Source organism: Squalius cephalus (assembly GCF_949319135.1).
Source record: "Squalius cephalus genome assembly, chromosome: 1".
Lineage (NCBI taxonomy): Eukaryota > Metazoa > Chordata > Actinopteri > Cypriniformes > Leuciscidae > Squalius > Squalius cephalus.
This window is the reverse complement of record NC_137122.1, coordinates 49051886-49070725: the sequence shown is the minus strand read 5'-3', so window position 1 is coordinate 49070725 and position 18840 is coordinate 49051886. Positions and strand designations below refer to the sequence as shown.

The window sequence follows — 18840 nt, the reverse complement described above, 5'->3', positions numbered from 1 at the left end:
GACATTCATCTCAGCCTCAGGTGGCATGAACTGTGCTTTTGTAAATGACATTCCCTCTTGCGTTCACAGGGGTTGCAGGGCACAGTCTCTGCCGCTAAAGACTCCGTACCCGTCCTCCCTTTGAACCCTGGTAGCCCGATTGAGGATGACAGAGCAGGTCCAAGTGGGACAGCTGGTGTAGATCTCTCTTCTCCAAATCAGTCCCTGTCTGACGAGAGCTGCCCGGAGACCGTAGAGGCTCTGGAGGAGGTGGGCAGACTGAGCCCGAATGGGGCGCTGGAGCAGAGGGTAAAGAGCTCCGAGCTCAAGAGCTCCTCCGACACGGCGCTCAGCGATAAGGTAAGAGACAGGAGGAAACTTACAAAAACTACTACTGTGAACTAGAAGTGTATACAGAACCATGGTAACTCCACTACACTGTAGGTCTATCACCACAGAACACAGTTAATAACTTACCTTGCTGGTAACACTTTACAATAAGGTTCATTAACGTTAGTTAACATTAGTTAAAGGGGTGGTATAATGCCCTTTTCACAAGATGTAAAACAAGTCTTTAATGTCCCCAGAGTGTATTTCAACAGAAATATGAAGCAGCACAAATCCTCTCAACATTGATAATAAAAAGAATGATTTCTGAAGGATCATGTGACACTGAAGACTGGAGTAATGATGCTGAAAATTCAGCTTTGATCACAGGAATAACTTACATTTTAATATATATTACAATAGAAAACGCTTTTAAAATTGTACTAATATTTCATAATATAACTGTTTTTACTGTAATTTTTATGAAATACATGGTAAGTATTAGAGATTTTCAAAAAGACACACACACACACACACACACACACACACAAATTGTATCGACCCCAAACTTTTGAACAGTAGAGTATATGTAATGGAAAGTTGCATAAATGTACATCTTGAGTCACACTTGGAAATAACAGCAGCTGTTAGGTATAAAAAGGGCATTGCATAAATAAGGAGCATAAAATAATCTGAATATTTTTGCAATAAATATGCTAATTAAACCTTTTAATTTTGCTGTATGATTTACTTTTAAATAAATATTTTTTTATAATTTTTCAAATTGTTTTCTAAACATGTTATATTAAGGCAACAAACAAAATTCCCAAATTATAGTAAATGTATAATACTAAATACGTAAAACCATAGAATTCAGTATTACTATGATACACAGTCATATGAAAAAGAAAGGATAACGTTACCCCTTTCTTTTTCACATGACTGTGTATCATAGTAATAGAATTATAAATAGTATTTTGGTACTCCCAAAAGCTATAATATTACCATGGTAGTTTTTAATACTGTTTTGTAGGTGTACTATTTGGTGTACCATCACATAATATGGAAATGGAACTGACCAATTACTATATTCATTTACCATTGTGTTTACAAGGTACTACAAGGTAACAGCCATAGTATTTCCATGGTATTTTATATATATATAAAAAAACAGGGTATTACCAGATATTTAAAAAAAGGTCTAGAAGCATAGTATTTCCTTTGTTATATGTCCCAACACTACCTAAATAGATAGAGAGATGAATAAAAAAATAAAAAGGGTATTACCTTAATGCACATCTAAAACAAATTCCCATATAACAGTAGTATATATATATTACCATGGCACATGCTCAAAAACATGGTATTACCATCTAAAAACATAATCATATTTTCATGCTATGTGTCCACAAACACTGTATAACTCTTGTCTTTGTCCAAAAACATGTTAATACCTTGTTCTTTTTGCTAGAGTTGTATTTTCATTCAAATTCACCCTCATGAAATTTCACAAATAAAGAAAGTCCACTGTCAAAAATGTGCCAATGTATGAAGCCTCTTGTGCACAGAAGTCACTTTACATCCCTCACACGATAATGGCCTCTTCACAAGATGTAAAATAAGTCTCTGATGTTCCCAGAGTGCACAAAACACCCCACAGATATTTTTTTATAGCATGTTTTTATAGCACTTTTTGAGGGTGAGCAAAAACGCGCCGTGTAAGCATCTTCGATTACCTAACACAGACACGCACTGAATATTTCAAAAAACTTTTAGCCTTTTATGTTCAAACCACAGTCAGACAAAGATGGAGAGACTCAAGAAGAAGTGACAACATGTAGACAATATTTCTGAATGGTTAGTTGATGAATTTATGTAGCTTATGTGTAGTTATCTTCTAGTCATTGATAAGCATATTCTGTCTTGATAATCTATAAATCGCGTTCCCGGGGGCGGGGTTTTCAGAAGCCAGTAACCTTTCACAACCATCCTAAATCTCACAGGTTCTTATTGCAGTCATTGTTTTGTCAGAGCAGGCGGCAGCTGCAGTTGAGGCAAACATTGACCTGAATGAATGATTTGCTAAATGTAAATGCATAACCAACATCTACAAACAGAAACTGAGGCCAAAAAACGAAGACATTCATCTCAGCCTCAGGTGGCATGAACTGTGCTTTTGTAAATGACATTCCCTCTTGCGTTCACAGGGGTTGCAGGGCACAGTCTCTGCCGCTAAAGACTCCGTACCCGTCCTCCCTTTGAACCCTGGTAGCCCGATTGAGGATGACAGAGCAGGTCCAAGTGGGACAGCTGGTGTAGATCTCTCTTCTCCAAATCAGTCCCTGTCTGACGAGAGCTGCCCGGAGACCGTAGAGGCTCTGGAGGAGGTGGGCAGACTGAGTGACAGGCATGAGAGTCTGGAAACCCATGTGAGACAGAAGAAAGCACACATGGCTCTTCGGAACGATATTCAATATCTGCAGCATCGCCTCACTACATTGGGTACGACATACACAGCAGGGTCTCAACCGACAACATCCTGCGTTATTTCTATTATTCATTCAGAATTCTAATCACATTTATAGTTCATGGTGACCTCACAAAGAGGCTTATGGCTTGAAAAGATGCCGATGTTAAAACAAGTTTTATCACAGACAGCAACATAGTACGGCCCAGATCCAGCCCACATCGAATCCACATGTACCAGATGTGGCCCGGATCTGGGTCGACACTACGCAGCTGTCTGGGATTAAAGGAATAGTTCTGTCATTATTTACTCACCATCATGTCATTCCAAACCTGTATGGCTTTCTTTATTTATGGAAAACAAGATATTTTGAAGACAGTTTTTTTCCATTCAATGGAAGTCAATGGGGTCCAAAACAACAATAATAAAAACAATTGACTTTTCACTTAAAAGCCACCGTTGTCGCTAATGACAAGGGTGCCTTAACTCTATATAAAGCCCCTTTAATATAAATTGGGCATTACAGGTGCCTTCATCTGCATTTTACACCTGCAAATCAATCAAATATATCCATTTATATTAACTACTATGTACTTGCATCAAAAAATATTTGTTATAGGTACAATGTAATTACAGCATTGATGTTGTATTGCAAAACACTTGTGCTGCTATTGAGGTGGATACGGGTAAGGTTAAGGACAGGTTTGGTGGTAAGGGTAGGTTTAAGTTAGCCTGGTCCTACCAGACTGTCGTACATCTCATTTGTACAGAGAGTCTGGCCACTCCATTGACGAGCGTTAACTTCCTTGTAGACGGGTACTCTGCTGAAGTTAAAAACTATTGGATCTGCCCAGAGCCACTCTGGATCTGCCATAACCAATTGCTAACGTTTGGTCGTGACGTAACCTTACAACTCAAACTTGCGCACGACCTTAACGTCATCGTTCTCAGCCACTCCCTCTGTTCGCTGATTGGACGGGTAAAAATTTGGCCGGAGAAAATCCACGAATATACCGCAAACCAAGACGGAGTACTGAAGGAAAATTAAAATTGAGCAGAAGTACGTAGGAAGGCGGAGCCAGGTTAGGTTTAAGTGTGGGTTAAGCTGTAAGCGAAGGTTAACAGTGTAATTATAGATGTGATTACAGAAATTAATTACAGCTGTAATTACATGCAGGTATTTTTATAAAAATTCATGGTCAATGTAAAAATGTACACAATAAGTGCATAGTTAGTACTAGTTAAATGCACTTAATATGAAGTGGGTACCAATTTTTATTCACAGGCAAGTTACTTTTTGTTAATATACTTGTGTAATTATGTTTCTGACATTTTGTTTGTGACGTCTGCAGGAGAGCGGCATATTCCTGACGATGTGCTGTTTCAGCTGCTTTATCTGAGGAATCTTGTGGACATTCTTCTAGAAGATGAAGCGAAGGTATGAGAGAAAATAATCCAACCTAACCTTTCCTCTAACCCTCTCTTTAAAAACACAGTTTAGGGTTATCAGATTATATGATAGTCAAGTTCCTCTAAAGGCTGTTTTCATCGGTACAGTTTATGTAATTATCTAAACAGAACTTCCCCTAGACTTTTATCTATCTATAAATTACAGAAACGTCTGTCTGTCTGTGTGTGTGTGTGTGTGTGTGTCTGTTCCTCGCATATCTCTCGAACCGTTAGTCCGATTGATTTCAAACTCGACAGGTGTCTTGCCACGGGCACGAGTAAGTGCAGTGCCAAGTTTGACATTGTTTGGATGAGAAATGCAAAATATATCGTTAAATATATCATTTTTAGAAGGTTGTGGTTTAAAAATAAACATTCTGACATTAGAGAGTTGTATCGGTCAAAGAAGCCCCAAGAAGGTTGTGGTTTAAAAATAAACATTCTGACATAAACACTCAGTCAGCTACACTGTTTACTTCTGAATATTATAGTTTGGTTCCCGAACATGATAAATCCATCTATCTATAAATTACAGAAATGTCCGTCTGTCTGTCTGTGTGTTATTCGCATATCTCTCGAATGTGAGATAACCACTAAATGTGTGAAAACCACTATTTTCTGTTTCAAACTTTCACATAGCATCTTTAGGTTATAACAACATTGAAAATCAAAATCTGGATTTGAATTTTTTAAGATTTATTATAAAAACGGATTATTTTTTCCCAAAACGGATTATTTTTTCCCAAAAATGCAATAAATTCATGACTTTTTTTTTTTTCAAAATGCAATTAATCCATTGAATCAATATAAAGTTATTTTTGATCATATTGCCATCGCAAGAAATATCTCCTGAACTTTTTTGACGGCGATCAGCTCACAAAAACTGATTTTGCACGGGCACTTTGCACTGCTCCCTGAATCGACACGCTTATTCATTTGTGGATGTTAACTGAATCTGTAAGTCAGCTATGCTGTTTACTTCTGAATATTATATTTCATTCTGGTGCGCTTAACGCTATCGCTACTGTGTAATAGTAGCCTATGCTATTCACCAACTAAACATATCCTATTCAATGCGTTCACAGTCTCTTTCACGGGCATCATTTGTAGTAGCCTATTCTCAAACTGTTTCCTCAAGCATAGCGTTTTCTTGGAGTTCACTGTGTGCTTTCTACCATGCACAAATAAAAATGTCACTGAACTTTTGCTGTGTAATTGTAACAATGAGCACTCACCAAACCAACAATTACTAAAAACACACACAAAAACTGATTTTGCACGGGCATTTTTTGCACTAGTTGTTGTAAAAGGTGAAGTGTGTCATTTGTGTCAGTCAAACATAGTCCAGCCTAAACTCATGCCGGTGACTGAGCAACCAATGTCGAGATGCTCAAACAAACAGAGCAATGTATTGATTGAGCCACAATGACACACTGTACACTTTTCAGCGCAATCAATCTAACTGGGATAGGAGAATATATTTGAAGGTACACTATGTAACAACATTTAAATAATGAGTCAATACATCATCAATCATTCCTCCAAAACATGTTTTTGTCTTACCGTGATTCACTATGGTAACACTGACATCAACATAGTGTCGGCCCAGATCCGGGCCACATATGATACATGCGTACTAGATGTGGGCCGGATCTGGGCCGACACTATGTTGCTGTCTGGGAAACATATTATAAGTGTTTATATTTTAGACCCGTCAGGAAATTAATTTGAAACATTTCCAAACCCCACACTTTTGTACAGTTGTGGAAACGGAAAACAAATTTTATAGATGGCATTTCCAAATATGGATTTGGACAATTTGTTTAGTTCTGTTCCGAATTGTTGTTTTCCACCTCATTTCATTAAATGGTTCACTCAATTCAATTCTGAATGACACACAGCCCATGGTTTTGTCGGATTTATCTTACTTCTGGCATATTAGTATTTTGGCAAGTATTTTTCATCAATTATATGTAGGTCAAACTCAGGAGTTTTTTACACAACACCATTTTCAACTAAAAATATAAAACTTTTTATGTGTTTTGGTCGTTCATTTACATGACAACGGCGTTTTGGGAGCCTGAAAACACAACTTTTGATAAAGGGGTTTCAAAGTGCAAGATTTTTTAAGCGGTCTCCGTGTAAACATCAAAAACATGAATCTGTGAAAACGATGACGTCATGCACATGCGTATTACGTGTTCAGTCTATAGTGTTTCATGCTACTCAAACAATTTTTCTCCTCACACTTCCTTTATATGGAATAATGCAAATATTTTGGTTGCCAATAAATCCTTATTTTTAAGGAATTGGTTTAACAGGGATATTAATCATCTTATAAATATGTTTGATATTCATGGAAATCTTTTAACATACGAACAGTTCATGAAAATCCATAGTTTTCCTGTGCATTTTAAGGAATTTAATTCTGTCATTAAAGCTATCTCCCCTACTCTGATTCATCTATTCAAAAGTCATATTCAGTATAACTCTACATTAATGACAAATCCAAAATTAATATTAAACGGCATTGATTTGATTGATAAAAAATGTAACAATAAACATATTTGTACAATATTTCAATTACAAAATAAAATAGCACCTAGAGGAAACATTTTTTGGAACTCTTATTATTGATAATATTAATTGGAAGAATGCTTGGTTAATCCCCTTTAAATATTGCATTAATAATAAAACCAAAGAAATACATTTTAAAATTTTGCATACCATTTACCCTGTTAAATCATTAATTGCAAGATATTCTGATATTGATGATTTATGTTCTTTTTGCAAAAGTGGGAAAGAGGTGTTGACGCATTTGTTTTTTGAATGCAAAATTACCCAAAGATTCTGGAAGGAATTGGCAGAATTTATCTTTAATTTTGTGAAAATTAAATATTATTTTACATTAAAGGATATTATTGTGTATTATGAAAACAATGTTAACAAAGGTCTGGAATACATTGTTAATTTATTTATACTTTTGGCCAAATTTTATATTCATAAGCAAAAATATTTAAATTCATCCCCTTTATTTAAGCTGTTTAAATTAGAATTTGATTGCTTTATATCTTCTTTGAAATTGTTAAAAAACAAAAAGTCACATGTGTGAAATACTTTGATATTATTTTTGGATCCCCTGCTACCAATTAATGTTTATCAGCTGACTACGTTTACAAGCTGTCAATATTCGGGTTATGGTCGGGTTAAGGTCACTATTTGGGTTTCTGAAACATTCGGAATAACCCTATGGTTTACATGCGTGAGCAGAGAGAGTTACTACATGGAATTTGTAATAAATTGGCAATATCCCGATGTAAACGGCGACGCACGGTTAGCGTCTGGACGTAAGGACAACCTTAAGACGCAATATGTGTCATTTTCGATTCTTCTTCCTGTATCCAAAGACAACAACAACAGCAGCAGCACGCGGAAAATGAATAGTTCGGGGCAGATAGCGATCGCCTTTGTTTGCGCTTTCCTCCTCGCTCCAAAAGTGTGGTGCTGTGCTGCGTCTCGCCATGTTTACCTCTACTTCTTGTTTACTTCCGGTATACTGCACGCGGGTTTCTGTATGCGCCATCTCTACTCAAAAGACCAAGATTCCTTGCGAATAGAACATGCGCAGAACACAAATCAATGTTCCTTTTGATGGGGATATGCCGATACGCGTTTACATGACCAAATATTCGGGTTAGAAAAGGGGTACCCCAGGGATCATATCCGGGTTTTTAAAAATCGGGATATGAGCATATTCGGGTTTTTGCCGGTGTTTACATGGCCGTGCGCGACCGGGTTATTGCTAATATTCCGGTTTTGAACGGGTTATTGGCTGCATGTAAACGTAGTCACTGTCTTGTGATGTTGTATGCTATGTCTGTTATTTGTTCTATCTGCAATAAAAAAAATAAAAAAAAAGTCTGTAGTGTTTCATCGCCATCTAATGAACTGGCAGCAGAATACAGTGTTTTTAGTTGTTTTTGCGGATCTGTGTGAATGGGGATCATTTTGACAATGTCTGTGCGCGGAAAACTCAAAGTAAAAACTTCTCGGTTTTAAGCGTATCGTTGTCATGTAAATTTACCCTCACACTCAAACTTAATTTATATAATTATGTTGACTTTCCATAGACATAATGATTTTTATACTGTACAATCTGTATATTCTATCCCCTAACCCTACACCTACCCATCACAGAAAACGTTCTGCATTTTTTTATTTTCAAAAAACATTTAGTGTGACTTATAAGGTTTTCTCTTGTGGACAGAGCAATCAGGACACAGACGCCTCAAAGATAAAGCAGCTGACCCTGCAGATGTCCGACATGAGGTATTAACCAGTCACTCGTCAGAGACATAGGACAAACCATGTCCCACAGTTTCACATGGCATCAGTTTTTTTTTGCATTTAGTGGTCAGAATTGATCATTAAAACCATGCAGCATCAGTCAGAGTGCAGTGTCAAAAACAAGATGTGCAGATACAGTGGATATACATTTTTGTCATAAAATGAAACAAACATAAATCATATCAGAACTTTTGTTTAATGTAAAACGTTTAATGGAAAAATTACAACCTATGCAATGCCACTAAAAACCTGTGACATTTCATAGAAAAAAAGATAATTAAATGTTAAATGTATTTTTAGATTAAAGGTTCAATTCTTTTGTTGCTGACTTTTTATATCCACTGTACAGTTATAATATTTTTAGATGTTTTCTTACTTTCTCACTTTGTGAGGACATTCTCATTGTTAGCAGAATCTGGACATAATGATGCTATATCAGAATCAGTTTTCTCCTCAATTTTCTGGAGAAACACATCCCACTTGTTTTTGCACTGCAGAAGTGCATGAATCTGGACCTGATTAAATTAGAAAAGCAAGTGCAATTTCCTTTCACTGGTGGACATTTTGAGCCCTTTGTACATCACACACACTCATACAGGACTGCAGTGCACAAGCTGAACGACAAAGTGATGGTTCTGTTGAGAGAGGAGAGAGAGGAAGAGAGAAGCCGCCAATACAGAGACATACAAGAGCAGGTCAGACAGACAGAACTCCTCCCTCCAAAGGGCTGGGCCATATATCAAACTCAAATATTATAATATTACTAATAAATCACAATAACCTATATATTGCCCAGCCTGGTTGTTTTAATACCCTAGCATTGGGTTATTATTTTTCCTTAACATTATTTTCATTTCTTCTTTACTGTTCACCTGTAGTTAAACAGCCTCGGGGTTATAATTGAGGATTATGTCGAAAGCTCAGGCCAGGATTAGGTTCAGAGTTCACGTCAGGATCAGGCTCAACAGCAGGAAGAAGGTCACAATCTAAACCAGGAGGTCAGTCAGTTGCCCAAGAGTTACAGCTTGTGTTCATCGAGAAACAGGGGCATTTACAGTACATTCAGACTCAGTTACTGATTTTAATACGCAGTAATATTAAATTATTACCCTTTTGAAAAAGAAGTACACTTTAGCGTATACTTAAAGGGGTCATATGATAGTTCTAAAAAGCACATTATTTTGTGTATTTGGTTTAATGCAATGTGTTTACCCGGTTTTAGGTTACAAAAATAATTATTTTACACGTACTGTATATTATTGTGTCATTTGTGTCAGTCAAACATAGTCCAGCCTAAACTCATGCCGGTGACTGAGCAACCAATGTCGAGATGCTCAAACAAACAGCAATGTATTGATTGAGCCACAATGACACACTGTACACTGTACACTTTTCAGCCAATCAATCTAACTGGGATAGGAGAATATACTGTATTTGTACACTATGTAACAACATTTGTACACTATGTAACAACAATAATGAGTCAATACATCATCAATCCTTCCTCCAAAACATGGTTTTGTCTTACCGTGATTCACTATGAACATATTATAAGTGTTTATATTTTAGACCCTTCACAATGTTTTTCCATGGGAAATTAATATTTTACAATATTACTATTTTTACTTTTATTAAAAAAAACTGCTTAATCAAAAGCTCACTGTTTGGTGAGCAGAAGAGTTTATATTTTAATTTTTAAACATTTTAAACATTTCCCTACCCCGAACTTTTGTTCAGTTGTGGAAACAGAAAACAAATTTTATAAATGACATTTCCAAATATGATTTGGACAATTTTAAGTTCTGTTCCGAATTGTTGTTTTCCACCTCATTTTAAATTCTGGAAATTAAATGGTTCACTCAATTCAATTCTGAATGACACACAGCACATGGTTTTGTCGGATTTATCTTACTTCTGGCATATTAGTATTTTGGCAAGTATTTTTCATCAATTTTATGTTGGTCAACCTGTGAAATCTGAGCTTGCAAAGTCCGTGCTTGAAATCCGTTCTGCACGATCTTCTTGCTCGTTAACATTGTCAGGGTCTGAATCGGGTTTGAAATGGTTTGAAATTGATGCCATCGTTAATATTTGCATCTGAGTAGAGCTCGCGGTTATGGAGGGGCGGGACAATTCCTGAACACACACTAAGCTCTGCGTCACAACACACTGTTCCAGCTAACCAATCACAGCACATTTCGTATGTTGGAAGGAGGGACTTCAACGAAAACGACACGTTCAACCAGACTGGGGAGAGAGGAGTTGTAATAATGTAAAAATTTGAAAAAATAATGTTTTTTGAACAATCAAGCATGAAAACATATTCTAGTACACCCCAAAAACAAAATCAAGACTTCGTAAAAGGATATAATAGGACCCCATTAAACACACACACAGCAGTGAAGAACGAAGCTGTTTAAGTTGGCTGTAAATGAACACTGCACAAGCTATTTTAGTTACAAGGCTAACGGTGTTGAAGGGCTGGTAACACTGAGGTGCTGTTCTTGACCTTTGAACTTTAAATACCCTGTCTCTGCCCAAGTTGAGGCTCACAAGATTATGGCCTATGCTGTGTGTATATCTTATCCATGCTTGGTAAACAAAGTCAGACTGTTTTTTTTTCTGGTCCCAGTAGCAGCATGTGTGAAATGATCAGTGGTGTTTGTCAAGGCATGTATCAAACCTCATTGGTTTTCACACGTCAAGTGAACATGCTTGAGCTTCCGTTTAACACAACTGATGTGGGAGTTGATGAGCAACTTGTGAATAAAAGCTTAAAGTAAATCTTTTCAAGCATTTAAAGCGATAGTCTCTTCAGAAAATTTGGACTAAACCGCCCAATTCATATGGATTAGTTTTACGATCTTTTTATGAACTTTTTGGCGCGTCAAAGTGTTAGTTGCGTAGCTGTCAATGGAGGAGAAAGCTCTCAGACTTCATCAAAAAGATCTTAATTTGTAATTGGAAGATGAACGAAAGTCTTTTGGGTTTGGAACGACATGATGGTGAGTAAATGATGGCAGAATTTTTATTTTTGGGTGAACTAACCCCTTTAAGCTTTGCCTGTGAAACCGGGCACAAGTCTTTTATTTTTTTCTGATTGGATGTAAGTATTGTTTCAAATCAAAGTTTGGAATGTGATTCATCTGGAACCTGCTGGGTTTGTTCAAGAGAAACGAAAATATTAAAATCAATTTTAATTTAGAAATTTGAAACATGAACATCATAAAAGAGGTGTATCTTAGTCATAGCATGTATGAATTGCATTTGTTATGTAATAGATCTAGACAAACACAGCTGACTGACTTCAGGAACAAAGCTGACTGATAAAGGTCAGTGTTGCTGTCACTGCCCTCATGCCTGACATGTGGATTGTTGATGGTGTTGCAGGAAACTGGAAGAGACCCATTGGCAGTCCCAGAGGTCCAGTGTAGTGGATGCTGGCCGTGGAAATGCCAAGACTCAGCGCAGCCACTCAATTGGGTTATGAGGAGCCGGCTTTAAAGGGGTCCTGTTGTGCTTTTCCACTTTATATTTTATAATTTTATATTATATTTTATTTTACAGAGTCCACTTTTCAAGAACTGCAACGAACGGCTTGTTCAGGCTACAAAGCGATTTTTCCAGATCTTATGAAATCATAATGTTTCTCATTTAATAATGAGATTATTACCCATGCAATACGCAAAAAAAGTTGGCGAGGCCTGGCTAAGCTGTGTTAGAGAAGATGAAGAGTCACTGTTTTTTCCACCCCGGTAAAGGTTTTTCTTAAGGCTGACGAACTTAGAGAGGTTAAAATGTCTTTTTAACACTGTTCCTGAACATTATAACCTCATTATAACGTTTTAAGGAGAAAAGCTTCCAGTAGAGAGTACAATGCAGGCTATACGCACAAAAGCTTCTCCTGAAAGAAATAGCTGTTCCCATTTTGTCCGGACAATCTGTTGTTTATGGATCACAACTTCTAGGTATTATTATTTGTAGTTGTGTTTTCTATTTACAGTTCCAATTATACGTTTTATGTAGTTGCTATAATAGCTATGATGTAAACGAAGGGCAAAGCTTTGCCTCAGCTAGCCTGTTAACTAACATCAAATACATTTTAACTTGCTTGCCCAAGAGGGGTCTCAAAGATGGCCGCTGAGTGAAATGTGAAATGAACATCAAAGTCCCTTCAACACAAGTTTTATTTTTAGAATTACTAAGATGTCTAGTTTCAAATATAATTATTTTGAAGTGTTGGTGCTTAATATAGCAATATATAGTGTAAATGATAAATCACATTTGAGATTTGTGCTGGCTACTGTATACAGGCCACCAGGGCACCATACAGACTTTATCAAAGAATTTGCTGACTTTCTATCACTGGCTGCAGATAAAGTCCTAATTGGTGATTTTAACATACATGTAGATAACGAAAAATGATGCATTGGGATTGGCATTTAAAGACATTCTTAACTCTATTGGAGTTAGACAACATGTGTCAGGAACTACTCATTGTCGTAATCATTCTCTAGATCTAATATTATCACACGGAATCAATGTTGATGCCGTTCAAATTCTGCATCAGAGCGATGACATCTCAGATCATTATCTAGTCTCGTGTAAACTTCATTTAGCCAAGGCTGCGAAGCGGACTCCGTGTTGCAAATATGTTAGACCTATCACTTCTACCACTAAAGATTGCTTTATTAATAATCTTCCTGATCAGTTTCATCATCTCAGCATCCCAGATAGCTTAGAAGAACTCAATATTGCGACAGAAACTTTTAACTCTCTCTTTTCCAGACACAGTTGCTCCGTTGCCCGTAAAGAAGATTAAAGAAAATAGTCCAACGGCGTGGTACAACGAGCACACTCGGGCCCTTAAGAGAGCAGCCAGAAAAATGGAGCGCAACTGGAAGAAAACAAAACTAGAGGTATTTCGCGTTTTGTGGAAAGAGACCTCGATTGCTTACAGAGAGGCTTTAAAAGCTGCTAGATCTGCTTATTTTTCAACCCTATTAGAAGAAAATAAACAAAACCCTAGGTATTTATTTGAAACAGTGGCTAAACTAACAAAAGTAAAGCTTCAAGCCCAGAAGTTTCCAAGCAGCACAGCAGTAATGACTTTATGAACTTCTTCACTTATAACATTGATAATATCAGGGAGAAAATTATAACTATGCAACCATCTACTACAGTATAGCATCAGGCAGTGCATTGTAGTCTCCCTAAGGAAAAATTTGATTCATTCGTTGCTATAGAAGAGGAAGAATTCGTTAAACTTGTTAAATCATCTAAATCGACAACATGTATGTTAGACCCTATACCGACTAAGCTACTCAAAGAGGTGCTTCCAGAGGTCATAGATCCTCTTCTTAATATCATTAATTCATCTTTGTCATTAGGATACGTACCAAAAACCTTTAAGCTGGCTATGATTAAACCGCTTGTTAAAAAAAAAACGCAACTTGATCGTACAGAATTAGTCAATTATAGGCCGATTTCGATTCTACCTTTTCTGTCAAAGATACTAGAAAAGCCGGTATCCTCACAACTATGTTCATTTTTAGAAAGAAATGATATCTGCTATGATTTTCAGTCAGGATTTAGACCGTACCATAGTACTCATCAGAGTCACAATTGATTTGCTCTTATCATCCGATCATGGTTGTATCTCTCTACTGGTGTTACTCGATCTTAGTGCTGCATTTGATACTATTGACCACAACATTCTTTTAAATAGACTTGAAAATTATGTTGGCATTAGTGAAATTGCATTAACATGGTTTAAATCATAATTATCTGACCGTTATCGGTGTGTAGCAGTAAATGAAGAGATGTCTCATCGATCACAAGTTCAGTATGGCGTACCACAAGGCTCAGTACTAGGACCGTTGCTTTTCACTCTGTACATGCTACCCTTGGGAGATATCATTAGGAAGCATGGAATTAGTTTTAACTGTTATGCTGATGATACTCAGCTCTATATTTCTTCACGCCCTGACGAAACTTACCAATTCACAAAATTAATGGAATGCATAGGTGATATAAAAAATTGGATGACTAATAATTTCCTACTACTTAATTCTGAAAAAACAGAGATTCTAATTATTAGACAAAAAACTTCCTCATGTAATAATCTAGAATACTGTCTAACACTTAGAATTAGTCGATTACAGGCCGATCTCGATTCTACATTTTCTGTCAAAGATACTAGAAAAGGCGGTATCCTCACAACTATGTTCCTTTTTAGAAAGAAATTATATCTGCGATGATTTTCAGTCAGGATTTAGACCGTACCATAGTACTGAGACAGCTCTCATCAGAGTCACAATTGATTTGCTCTTATCATCCGATCGTGGTTGTATCTCTCTAATAGTGTTACTCGATCTTAGTGCTGCATTTGATACTATTGACCAAAACATTCTTTTAAATAGACTCGAAAATGATGTTGGCATTAGTGGAATTGCATTAACATGGTTTAAATCATAATTATCTGACCGTTATTGGTGTGTAGCAGTAAATGAAGAGATGTCTCATCAATCACAAGTTCAGTATGGCGTACCACAAGGCTCAGTACTAGGACCGTTGCTTTTCACTCTGTACATGCTACCCTTGGGAGATATCATTAGGAAGCATGGAATTAGTTTTAACTGTTATGCTGATGATACTCAGCTCTATATTTCTTCACGCCCTGACGAAACTTACCAATTCACAAAATTAATGGAATGCATAGGTGATATAAAAAATTGGATGACTAGTAATTTCCTACTACTTAATTCTGAAAAAACAGAGATTCTAATTATTGGACAAAAAACTTCCTCACGTAATAATCTAGAATACTGTCTGACACTTGATGGCTGCACTGTCAAGTCTTTGTCGTCGGTTAGGAACCTGGGTGTGCTCTTTGATACCAATCTTTCATTTGAAAGTCACGTGTCTAGTATCTGTAAAACCGCATTTTTCCATCTTAAAAATATAACTAAATTTCGTCATATGCTCTCATTGACAAATGTGGAACAATTAGTCCATGTGTTCATGACATCAAGGCTAGATTATTGTAATGCTATTATGGGTGGTTGCCCTGCACGCTTAATAAACAAATTACAGCTGGTCCAAAATGTAGCAGCTAGAGTTCTTACCAGAACCAGGAAGTATGACCATATTAACTCAGTTCTGTCAACACTGCACTGGCTCCCTATTAAACATGGTATAAATTTTAAAATATTGCTGATTACTTACAAAGCACTAAATGGTTTAGCTCCGCAGTACTTGAGCAAGCTCTTAACGCATTATAGTCCTTCACGTCTATTGCGATCTCAAAATTCCGGCCAGTTGATAATACCTAGAATATCAAAATCGACTGCTGGTGGTAGATCCTTTTCCTATTTAGCACCAAAACTTTGGAACAGGCTTCCTAACATCCTAACGTCAGTTCAAAGCTAGATTAAAAACACATCTCTTTGACCTAGCATACACATAACACATTATAGACTTTTATAATTCAATGTTAGGCTGCATAGATTAGGTCAGCCGGAACCGGGAACACTTCCCATAAATCCTGATGTAGTCAATACATCATAAGAAGAATGGCATCTACGCTAATATTAGTCTCTCTGTTTATCCCGAGGTTTCCAGGCCGTATCTAGATCTGATGAAGGACCTGCGCCTCGACGCAACGACAGCGCAGTCCTGAAATGTCAACTAGGCTCTTTCCTGTGAAGGCCTCCCTCCGGCTTCCCTTTACCTATCTACAGATAAAGCGTTGTCGGGATAATTCCGGAATGATTCGTTATCATTCTCTAGATCTAATATTATCACACGGAATCAATGTTGATGCCGTTGAAATTCTGCATCAGAGCGATGACATCTCAGATCATTATCTAGTCTCGTGTAAACTTAATTTAGCCAAGGCTGCGAAGCGGACTCCGTGTTGCAAATATGTTAGACCTATCACTTCTACCACTAAAGATTGCTTTATTAATAATCTTCCTGATCAGTTTCATCATCTCAGCATCCCAGATAGCTTAGAAGAACTCAATATTGCGACAGAAACTTTTAACTCTCTCTTTTCCAGACACAGTTGCTCCGTTGCGCTTAAAGAAGATTAAAGAAGATTAAAGAAAATAGTCCAACGCCGTGGTACAACGAGCACACTAGGGCCCTTAAGAGAGCAGCCAGAAAAATGGAGCGCAACTGGAAGAAAACAAAACTAGAGGTATTTCGCGTTTTGTGGAAAGAGACCTCGATTGCATACAGAGAGGCCTTAAAAGCTGCTAGATCTGCTTATTTTTCAACCCTATTAGAAGAAAATAAACAAAACCCTAGGTATTTATTTGAAACAGTGGCTAAACTAACAAAAGTAAAGCTTCAAGCCCAGAAGTTTCCAAGCAGCACAGCAGTAATGACTTTATGAACTTCTTCACTTATAACATTGATAATATCAGGGAGAAAATTATAACTATGCAACCATCTACTACAGTATAGCATCAGGCAGTGCATTGTAGTCTCCCTAAGGAAAAATTTGATTCATTCGTTGCTATAGAAGAGGAAGAATTCGTTAAACTTGTTAAATCATCTAAATCGACAACATGTATGTTAGACCCTATACCGACTAAGCTACTGAAAGAGGTGCTTCCAGAGGTCATAGATCCTCTTCTTAATATCATTAATTCATCTTTGTCATTAGGATACGTACCAAAAACCTTTAAGCTGGCTACGATTAAACCGCTTGTTAAAAAAAAACGCAACTTGATCGTACAGAATTAGTCAATTACAGGCCGATTTCGATTCTACCTTTTCTGTCAAAGATACTAGAAAAGCCGGTATCCTCACAACTATGTTCCTTTTTAGAAAGAAATGATATCTGCTATGATTTTCAGTCAGGATTTAGACCATAGTACTCATCAGAGTCACAATTGATTTGCTCTTATCATCCGATCGTGGTTGTATCTCTCTACTAGTGTTACTCGATCTTAGTGCTGCATTTGATACTATTGACCACAACATTCTTTTAAATAGACTTGAAAATTATGTTGGCATTAGTGAAATTGCATTAACATGGTTTAAATCATAATTATCTGACCGTTATCGGTGTGTAGCAGTAAATGAAGAGATGTCTCATCGATCACAAGTTCAGTATGGCGTACCACAAGGCTCAGTACTAGGACCGTTGCTTTTCACTCTGTACATGCTACCCTTGGGAGATATCATTAGGAAGCATGGAATTAGTTTTAACTGTTATGCTGATGATACTCAGCTCTATATTTCTTCACGCCCTGACGAAACTTACCAATTCACAAAATTAATGGAATGCATAGGTGATATAAAAAATTGGATGACTAGTAATTTCCTACTACTTAATTCTGAAAAAACAGAGATTCTAATTATTGGACAAAAAACTTCCTCACGTAATAATCTAGAATACTGTCTGACACTTGATGGCTGCTCTGTCAAGTCTTTGTCGTCGGTTAGGAACCTGGGTGTGCTCTTTGATACCAATCTTTCATTTGAAAGTCACGTGTCTAGTATCTGTAAAACCGCATTTTTCCATCTTAAAAATATATCTAAATTACATCTGTAAGATTAATAAGGGAATTAAGATCAATATAACTCAAAGGGGATTGAATTACAGTGAATAAGAACCGAATTAATATGCAAATTATTCAGAATTAATATTTAACACTTTATCAACTATTCGTCCACCGATAAAATGAGATTAGGGTATTTTATCAATTCTGGACAGAATATTATCCCGTGGCCTACGGTAATAATAACATAAAATTATGATAACTGATTATGAGCAAGGTAACAAAATCTACAGTTTAAGGCAGTAACTTGTAAGCACTAAGCACACAGCACAAGACGCTTGTATGTAAAATCAACCAAGACTTTATTGAACTACTCTAATAAACACAAACTAAACTAACGAAAACACACAAACATTTATTCAAACAGTGACAGAGAAAAGTGATGTTATTAACGGAGGGTGAATGAAGTCCCATATGTCTAGCGTTAGACACTATTTCTTGACCGCAACCTGAGAGAATCAATCTACTAGCACTTTAATCTTAGTTCGTTTTCTTAATAATTTGCACCAGTTCAGCCAGAATTAGGAGAGTGTGTACTTGCGTTTTGGATGCTCCTGTGAGTGCGTGCGTTCCCGTCTGTGACGAAGTTGCTGGAGGGAATCTCTTCGGCGCTGATTGGCTGGCAGTCGGTCGATGGTGCGTTCTGAGGGACAGCACTCGATGGTGAATGGTTGGTTGGCTTTGCCGGGTGGCGCT

The 18840-nt window shown here is 37.0% G+C and overlaps 1 protein-coding gene across 3 annotated transcripts in view; it reads left to right on the top strand.

The window, feature by feature from the left end:
* LOC307167395 (methionine-R-sulfoxide reductase B1-A-like) overlaps window positions 1–18840 on the top strand; it is a 39958-nt gene continuing 21118 nt past the window's right edge. Inside the window, exons 1-4 of one of the 3 annotated variants that reach the window (XM_079886452.1) lie at window positions 1–339; window positions 2514–2808; window positions 4126–4211; window positions 8490–8551. In XM_079886452.1, the coding sequence (XP_079742578.1) occupies window positions 2757–2808; window positions 4126–4211; window positions 8490–8551 (200 nt within the window). In that variant the 5' untranslated portion in view covers window positions 1–339; window positions 2514–2756. Of the gene's footprint in view, window positions 340–2513; window positions 2809–4125; window positions 4212–8489; window positions 8552–18840 lie in introns of those variants that run through there. The other 2 variants (XM_079886453.1, XM_079886454.1) reach the window with 2 other exon arrangements.